This window comes from Chaetura pelagica, unplaced genomic scaffold (assembly GCF_000747805.2).
Source record: "Chaetura pelagica isolate M959 unplaced genomic scaffold, ChaPel_1.0 scaffold590, whole genome shotgun sequence".
Lineage (NCBI taxonomy): Eukaryota > Metazoa > Chordata > Aves > Apodiformes > Apodidae > Chaetura > Chaetura pelagica.
In genome coordinates this window covers 35,425-44,450 of record NW_009951804.1, presented here as the reverse complement: position 1 = coordinate 44,450, position 9,026 = coordinate 35,425, and the positions used below count along the sequence as shown (strand labels likewise).

The 9,026-nt window shown below is 60.3% G+C and overlaps 1 protein-coding gene across 1 annotated transcript; it reads right to left on the bottom strand.

Annotated features, from left to right (window-relative positions):
* Nucleotides 1-6,532: 6,532 nt before the first annotated feature.
* VPS37D (vacuolar protein sorting 37 homolog D (S. cerevisiae)) lies at nucleotides 6,533-8,330 on the bottom strand. The gene is made up of 4 exons (XM_010007795.1): nucleotides 8,163-8,330; nucleotides 7,760-7,842; nucleotides 6,595-6,758; nucleotides 6,533-6,542 (listed from the first exon to the last, which is right to left on the bottom strand). The coding sequence occupies exons 1-4, from the start codon at nucleotides 8,305-8,307 to the stop codon at nucleotides 6,533-6,535; spliced, it is 402 nt and encodes a 133-aa protein (XP_010006097.1). The 5' UTR covers nucleotides 8,308-8,330.
* Nucleotides 8,331-9,026: the final 696 nt, after the last annotated feature.

The following is a 9,026-nucleotide window of genomic DNA, read 5'->3' as shown; positions in this document are numbered from 1 at the left end:
TCGGCCCGCGGGCACGGGGCGCTGCTGCGCTGCCGCCTGCAGGTGGCCTGTCACCCCCTGCCACCCCTGTGTCCCTGCCACCCGCGGGGCCCTGCCGCGGGGCCCTGCCGCGGGGCCTGGGCTCAGCAGCCTGTGATGTGCCCCCTCTGCCCATTCCACCCCCACGCACGGTGCCTCACAGGTAAATGTGGTTGATGGACTCTGCTCTGTGGACTGTGGTGTGTCCTCTCTGCTGGCACAGCTGTTTGACCTTGGTGGGAACCACGGGCCTGTTTTTAAGCCACAGCAGAGACTGAAGGGGAGTGGGTGGGTCTGGGGGTGCTCTCCCTGGGGCCTTCTGTTAATCTGCCACCTGCCATCTCTGTGCTGACACTCCTGGCCAGTACAGGAGCCTTGGCTTCAGCAGCCTGGAGGAGTGAAACTTGGGCTCGTGGTGGCTTGTGCCCTGTGACATCACTTGGAAGTGCTGCCCAAACCCTCCCTGTGCTTGGAGCAGCCTGTCCTATCCATGTCAGACCATCCCACACAGGCCTTTGTGCCCGGGAGTGGTTCAGCTCTGAGCACTGGGTGGTGGTACTTGTGTTGTACTGTAGCACCTGAGCATCATTTGCACATTGGAATATTTGCCTGTTGAAGTGTTTTAAGAACTAAAGATTGCGTCTCTCAGTTTCTGTCCTTCCTTGGGTGAAGGTTTCCCCTAGGCTGGTACTCCATGAAGTGAGCAAATCTTCATGGTACTGAGTGTGCCAAAGACTTGGAAGGGGTTTGCTGGGCTTGGTTGGTGTGGGAGCCAAGCCCTCCCCTCACTGCACTGACCCTGGGCTATGTTTCCTCCCAACACAAAGGTGGCTGAAGCAGGTGCCCTGTGTTTTCCAGCTGCAGTTCTGTGATGCTGAACTGAAGCTGAGGCAGGAGGTGTGATGTCTGCTGTCCCCAAAAGCTTCCTGCCTTTTCTCGGAAGTGGTGTGGCACTGCCAGCTGCAGACTCGAGACTGCTGCATGGTTGGAGCCAAGTCAGCCCAGGGGCACTTTCCAAGATCCTCTCTGGTTGTCAGTCCAGCCCTCTGTGTAGGATTTGAGCCCTGAAAAGTCACCTTGTGAAGAGCAGGAGCCTGGCATACAAGGGCATTGGTTTTGGAGTGGAGGTCTCCAGGGCTGCAGCTCCGTGTCCCACACTGATGCATTTTCATGCTACAAACCAAGTTACTTGAAAGACCTGAGGTGGCTTCTCTGGTAGAGTTTGGCAGGAAAGGCTGGAAAACGCAGGGATGTCTGTGGGAAGTGGTGGATACTAGGGAGCACCCCTCGTGTTCCTGGCAGGTTTTAAAGGCAGCCCTGCCAAACGCGGGGTGTCCTCTGGACTTTAGGTAGCTGTGTGTGGTGCTGGGGCTGCTCCCAAAGAGGCTCCATTCCCAGCCTGGAACCAGCTTCCCGGCGTGGGAAGGGGTGGGAAGGGGCTGGTGCTGGGTCAGGAGGGAGCAGCTGCTGCAGTGGCTGGGAATGTGGCCCTGCCCCCAGCGCTGGGACAGGGTACGGCTGCCACCCGGGCTGTCACCCAGGCTGTCACCAGCCAGCACCGCTGGTGGGGACCTGGGCTGACTCTGCTGCTCCGTGTCTGGTGCTTGTGTCTGAAATGGGAGGTGAAGTATCCAGGCACAACACCTGAGCTAATCTTGTGCCTTTCAGTGGGTGGTCTGAGCAGTTCTTAGTACTAGTTCTTCTTCCTCAGGTCTCTGTGGTGTGTCTTCAACATTAAAGATATCCAGCCATAAAATGGTGACAAAGTGACCTTTATTTTGGTGGGCTTGGGTGGTAAATGTTCCTTATTCTTGCTGGAAAACGGAGGCCAGGCTGGTGTTTCACAGTGACTGCAGCAGGTTGAGGAAAAGGGTTGGAAGGGGGGTCCTGTCTCCTTGAGGCCCTTGTGGGCAGGAGTGGGTGGGGTGGCCTCCCTGGGCCACTGTGGGCTTCACTCCTGCCTGCTGGAGACCCGTTGTGTGCAGGCTGTGACACGGGGGGTTGCTGTGACACGGGGGGTTGCTGTGCCCCTGGGACGTGTCCTCTGCACTCACCTGCTGCAGGCAGCCTTTAGTTTTGCTGCTGAGTTTAGTCAGAGGGGAGGCGTGGCCTGCAGGGCATAGAGGGGTGCTTTGGGGCACTCAGTCTGTACCTTTTGGGGTGGTACAAACTTCTACCCAGCATCACCTCTGCTCTGGTCAGGCCTCCATGCTCCTCTGCTCCAGGGGGCTTTTGAAGAGCTCAGGTGCAAAGTGGCTGAAGCTTGCCCAAATTCACAGATGCTACCACCTCCCAGCACACACCTTTTCTACCCTTTTGTCCTCTTGTGTCAATGTTGTTGTCACCTTCTTGCCTTTCCCTCGTTGTTCTCCTGATGGAGAAGTGCCAGGAGCAACTGGATTTCTTGCAGTTTTCCTTCAGCTGGGTGAGCATGGTCCATGGGGGTGATGGGGGAATGCAGCAGCTTCTGAGGGGACAGCAGGGACTTGTGGCAGATGTACAAGCCCACCAGGATCAGAAGGTGAAAGTGGAGAAGGAGAGGAAATGGGGCACAAGTGGGGCTGGTAGGATATGTGGGGCTCGGCTTGCTGCACATGGACCTGCTCTGTCTAAACCCCATGTTCTGCCTCTTGGAGCAGTGGCTGAGCAGAAGAGGTGACTGTTCTATGCTCCCCTCAGTGGGAGGCTGAGCAATCAGGGTTTCACAGCTGCCTGCAGGGGGGGAGCAGCACCGGGCAGGGCAGTGAGAGCCTGGAGGAGTTTGCTTTCCTTCCCAGAATCACAGAATGTTGGGGGCTGGAAGGGACCTCTGGAGATCATCAAGCCCAACCCCCCTGCCAGAGCAGGACCAAATCTAGGGCAGGTCACTCAGAAAGGCATCCAGATAGGTCTGGAAAGTCCCCAGAAAAGGAGACTCCACAGCCCCTTCCTGGCCTGTGCCCTCAGGGTGGCAGTTTCAGCTGTGGATGGGGTCACCACGAATTGTTTGCAGCCTTTGCTGGGAGGAGTGTGATGATCCCAGTGGGGACTTTTTCCTCCTCACTCTCAAGTCCACTGGGGCCACTTCTATAGCTTTTCTGGCACGTCCCACCCCTCTGCAGCTCCACATTCAATTTACATTTGTAGTATGTGATGTGTTACGTGTGTGCTGGGTGCTAGTACTTTGCCCTCTTACCCCTGCCAGGGATTTTTGCTGGCTCTTAGTTTTGTGTCACTGAAAGGAATTGCCCGAGGGTGAGGTGCTGGTGAGGCCTCAGCTATCACCCTGTTCTGTGGAAGTTCTTTCTTGTTCCCACCCTGGAATTACTAACGAGGGACAACACACCATGCAGCTGTAAAAGGGAAGCAAAACTAAAACTAAGCAGTTAACAGCCAGTAGGTAATTAGATGCTGTTACAAAGTCAATCAAACTCCAGGCAAGTTGAGATAAGCCTAGATGGAGCCTGAGAGCCCCCACCCTGAGGTCTTGCCAGCTCAGTGCAGACCCTGTTCCTCATTCCTCTCCCAGTCCCTTCTCATGGGCTGATGTCCCCAAACCCACAGGCTTGGGGTGCTGGGCTGCTCATCCTCAGTGCTGGGTGGTGCAGCCTGTGGCCATGGGGTCTCAATGGCTTGTTAGGGCCTCTTCCCTCCTTTGGGAGAAGCTGGGCTGCTCTTTGGGAAGGAAGGAGCTAAACCTGACTCTAGGCAGGGGGGCTGAGGACATGGGGGGACAGAGACAAGGAGTTGCAGGCTGTGTGAACAGGGACCTGGGCAGGACTGGAGGGGTGACCCATCACACCCCTGGCAGGGAGGGGACAGGCCTGGGACAGCCCCAGCCCTCCCCTGCCCTGGGGTCCCTGAGCAGAACCCTGCACCCCAGTCCTGCTGCTGCTGGGCCCACAGTGGATCTGTGCCCCCCGGGAGGGGCCACACGGTTGGCAGCACCCGTGGATGGGGAGGGCAGCTCCCCCTGCATCACCTGCCTCCCCAGCAGCGACTCCTCTGTTAATAATTAACTGTTAACAGAGTTTCCTTTTTTGCAGCCCTACTTCTGGCCAAGTGCCTGCCAGGCATGGGGGCCCAGCTGGGGCTCCCTGGCACACCCCTCCCTGGGCTCTTGGCCCACCCCCTCCAACCTGGTCTTGAAGCTCCAAGGGTCTCCTGGGGACACCCCTTTTCTACCTGTCCTGTCCCTCCTGGGCTGGGGGCTGCTGCTAAACCAGAGAGCCAGGCCTGGGGGGCCAGGGAGCTCCTCTGCCCACCCCTCCTGGGCTGGGCTGGCCCCAGGCTGCTGCCTGGCCCGGGGCAGAAATGAAGGCAGGTGCACACCTGGTGACCATGCTTTGTCCCCAGGACATCCCCTCAACCTGGCTCTGCCCCAGGCAGTGCTTAGTGCAGGCAGGAAGAGGCACAGAGGGCTCACCCTGTGCTGGTGCCAGCTCCTGCCTGTTGCCAGTGTCCCTGTCTGGTGCCCCAGGCACAAGGACTTTGTCCTCAGCCCAGACCAGCCTGTGGAAGGGGCTGGGGCTGCTGCTGAGCTGGGGCACTGACCAGTGGGAGCCAAGGGACAGACACCCACTGCCATGCTCCCCAGAGACACAGGTGCACCAGTGCTGCACAGACACTCCCTTCCAGGACCACTGCAGCTGGGGAGTTTGGAGTGCTCCATATTGGACAGGACCAGCCCCAGGGGGACCTTGCCAGGGCAGGGACTTGCCTTGCTTGGCAGCTTCCCTGTGGTTAAAGGACCTTGGCTGAGATGGGATGGTGGCTAGCCCAGGTAGCCCACTGCTACCTGAGCTGGGCAGGTGCCTAAGGGTGCCACAGGGCTCCTAGGGACAGAAAGCCAGCAATAGCCACAGCAGCCCAGCTCACTTTGTCCTTTTAGAGCTGTCAGCTCCAGTGGGACACAATCTCCCTCCCCAGGCTGGAGAGAGGCAGCTGCTCCCTCACCCCAGGGCCCTTTGTGCCCGTTTGTCCCTGCTGCAAGGTGACTTGTACCTGCAGCACAAGGAGGGGCAGTTTGTCCGGGAGCTGGTGACAAGTGCACACAGCATCCCCTGGGACTGCCCAGCCCAAGGGAGGGCCTGGCTGGGGAGACCCTCAGGTTGTGCCTGGCTGGTTTTTGGGCAGCTTGGCTCCTTGTGCAGTGATGTTTGTGGCAGTGCCAGCCCCAGAGCTGCACTTGGTCCTGTCTTGCAGGGCAGTGACCCAGCTCATCAGCACTGTCTTTGGCTGCCAGTCAGCCCTGTTGGGGCCTGGGCTCCCGCATGCTCCATATCCTCACACCATCACCTTGGGGTCCTTTCCTCCTGAGCCAAGTGCCAGGGTGGTCCTCCCTAGTGGGGACCCCAATTCCCAGGGAGAAGCCTTGTGCTTGTCCACCACCACCCCGTGTGTGTGCTCAGAGCTCTCATAGCTTCACACACACACACACACAGAGATCACTTGGGCCCACATCTCCACACTGCACCTACAGCTCCTGGTGATCTCACACAGCATCCAGTGCAGCCCTCGGGCAGCCTGGGCAACTGGGAGGCCCAGCAGGGACAGGGCTGCCTGTGCAACCCCTCCAGACACAGCACAGATGGTCCCACACAGACCAACTGGCTTTGTAAGTCATTCTGCTTGGTCACCTGGTTTCCCTGGTTAGGTTAGCCCTGTGGGGCTGGTACAGGAATATCTGTGGGAGATGGTCCCTGGGACTGCCTGGGGTGGATAAACTCACACTCCCTGGCCTCTCTGTCCCTCTCACAGGGGCTCTGGCCTTCCCCAGGGTGTTGGTGGGCTGAACCAAGTGCAGATGCAATGCCTGGAGGAGCCTTCTTGACTGCCTGTCACCTCCAAGCCTGGTAAGGTCCCCCCACAACCACTTCCCCCCAACCTGTCCCATCACTCTGGTCACAGCCAAGGGTTCACACCAAGTGTGGAAAAGAGCTTTATTTAGAAAGCACATGGCACCCAGTGCTCCTGGGCCCTCTTTTCTGCTGTCTCTCACCCAACGGACACCCCTACAAACCACCTGATCCAAACTCCTCTCTGTTCCTCCTGCTGTGGATGCAAGGACCTTCCCCCCTGGCATCTCCCCAAGCACAGCACCCACCCCATCCCCCCTCTGAGCACCCACCCCTGTGCCAGCCCAACAGAGGCACAACAGACATGGCAGCCCCTGGGCACTGGGCCTGCCCCATGCACCCACCCCTGCATCTTCCCCAGCCAGGTGACAGGTGTGGGGACACGGGAACATGGGGATAACCCCCGGCCCTGCCCTGCTACCGGTGCGGGAGCTCCTGCTTCTGCTGTGGCTGCTGCTGCCTGTGGAGGGGCTGGGGGCTGAGCGGGGGGACGTGTCCCACCAGGTGCAGGGGTGAGGCTGGGCTGGGGGTTTCAGAGCAGGGAGAATCTGGCTGGTGTTCCAGGGCTGGGAGGTGGTGTCTGGGAGGTGCAGCTGGCACGGCAAAAGGCACAACGGCCTCCGAGGGGATGAGAAAGGCAGGCACAAAGCCATAGGAGAGATCAAAGGCTTTGGGGGCTACTCCACTCTGCAACGGGGCAAGGTGGGCTGGTGCTGGGGTAGCCAGGGCACCTGGGCACCCCGCGGGGCCTGCAGGATCCCTGCCCACCTGCTCCTTCTGCAGCAGCTCCTGCAGTTTCTCCAGCTGCGTCCGGCAGATGTGGGAGCGCGTGCGGCTCTGGCAGAAGGACTCCAGAAAGGAAGGGAGAGGCAGGTCCTGGGCCAGGAACTGCTCTACCTGTGCCTGTGGGATGGGCAGTGGGACAGCATCAGAGAGCTGTGGGACCATGGAGGGAGAACAGATGGCTGAGCACCTCCTGGGCTCTTCTCCAGGGCCTGTCACGCAGGAAGGCAGGGGCTGGGTCTGACACCCAGGCAAGGAAGGGGCAGCAGCACAGGGGTCTGGCCTGACTCACCTCTGACTCTGCCTCCGAGGCATCCAGCTTGGCCTGGAGCTGGCCCAGGGCGCTCTGCGGGCTCCACTTCTCCAGGTACACCTCTGTGTTGAGATGGGATCTGCAGCTTCCCCAGCCAGGTGACAGGTGTGGGGACACGGGAACATGGGGATAACCCCCGGCCCTGCCCGTCTCCCGGTGCGGGAGCTCCTGCTTCTGCTGTGGCTGCTGCTGCCTGTGGAGGGGCTGGGGGCTGAGCGGGGGGACGTGTCCCACCAGCTGCAGGGGTGAGGCTGGGCTGGGGGTTACAGAGCAGGGAGAATCTGGCTGGTGTTCCAGGGCTGGGAGGTGGTGTCTGGGAGGTGCAGCTGGCACGGCAAAAGGCACAACGGCCTCCGAGGGGATGAGAAAGGCAGGCACAAAGCCATAGGAGAGATCAAAGGCTTTGGGGGCTACTCCACTCTGCAACGGGGCAAGGTGGGCTGGTGCTGGGGTAGCCAGGGCACCTGGGCACCCCGCGGGGCCTGCAGGATCCCTGCCCACCTGCTCCTTCTGCAGCAGCTCCTGCAGTTTCTCCAGCTGCGTCCGGCAGATGTGGGAGCGCGTGCGGCTCTGGCAGAAGGACTCCAGAAAGGAAGGGAGAGGCAGGTCCTGGGCCAGGAACTGCTCTACCTGTGCCTGTGGGATGGGCAGTGGGACAGCATCAGAGAGCTGTGGGACCATGGAGGGAGAACAGATGGCTGAGCACCTCCTGGGCTCTTCTCCAGGGCCTGTCACGCAGGAAGGCAGGGGCTGGGTCTGACACCCAGGCAAGGAAGGGGCAGCAGCACAGGGGTCTTGCCTGACTCACCTCTGACTCTGCCTCCGAGGCATCCAGCTTGGCCTGGAGCTGGCCCAGGGCGCTCTGCGGGCTCCACTTCTCCAGGTACACCTCTGTGTTGAGATGGGATACAGCTGCAACAAACCTCCCCCAGGATGTCCCACTACTGGGGGCTGTGGTCCTTTCCAACTGAAACACTCCCAAATCCACCCCTGGAGCCACCTGCACACAACAAGGCCTGCATCCCACCCAGCATCAGCCCCAGCTGAGGGCTAACCATGTTGCAGGCAGCATCACCTCCCACTGCTTCTGCTCCTGGCTGGGCCACTTGCTCAGGGCAGGTTTGAGGGTGCCGAGCCCACCTGGGACCCTCATGTGGGGTGTTGTGGCTGTGCCAGGCTCTGCCACATCCCACCCCCTGCCCCTCACTCACCCAGACGCTGCTGCTTGTCCCAACACGCCTCTCGGATCTCCCGCAGCTCCTGGTACTTGATGGCTAGGGAGGCCTTCCCGTCCTCCAGCTGCGGGCGCAGGGACAGGTTCACCCTGGCCAGGCTGCAGTTGGAAGCCAAACACATCTCCCGCTCCAGCTGCAGGCTCTGAAACTGGGGAAAGGGATGGGGGGGGTGGGGCGTGTGTCTCTGTGTGTGTCACCCCTGGGAGAAACGGGCTGCAAAAATGATCCGAGGGCTGGAGCACCTCTCCTGTGAGGACAGGCTGGGAGAGCTGGGGTTGCTCAGCCTGGAGAGAAGGCTCCAGGGGTTGGGATTGTGGCCTTTCAGTACTTAAAAGGGGGCTTTCAAGGTGGGAGCAGACTTTTTAGCAGGGTGTGTGGTCACAGCACGAGGGGTGATGGTTGGAAGAGGGGAGATGCAGACTAGATCTTAGGAAGAAATTTTTCACACCGAGGGTGACCCAGGTTGCCGGGGGAGGTGGTAGATGCCCCATCCCTGGAAATATTCAAGGTCAGGTTGGATGGGGCTGTGAGCAACCTGACCCAGTTGAAGATGTTCCTGCTCACTGCAGGGGGTTGCACGAGGTGGCTTTTAAAGGTCGTTCCACCCCAACCCAGCCTGTGACTGCCGGGAGGGGACCTGGCTCCCTCCTCCCGCACTGTCCCCACCCTTCTGCTCTGCCCGGAGAGGCAGGGGGAGGAAATGGCCGGACCCCCAGATCAGGGAGCTCACCCTGAAGGGCAAACCTCAGGGCTGGCTGCCAAACCCACCCCCGACAGGCCTGGGCATCCCCCCGGGATGTCGGGACACGCGCGGGCCCCCCCCGGCCGCCGGCCCCCCGG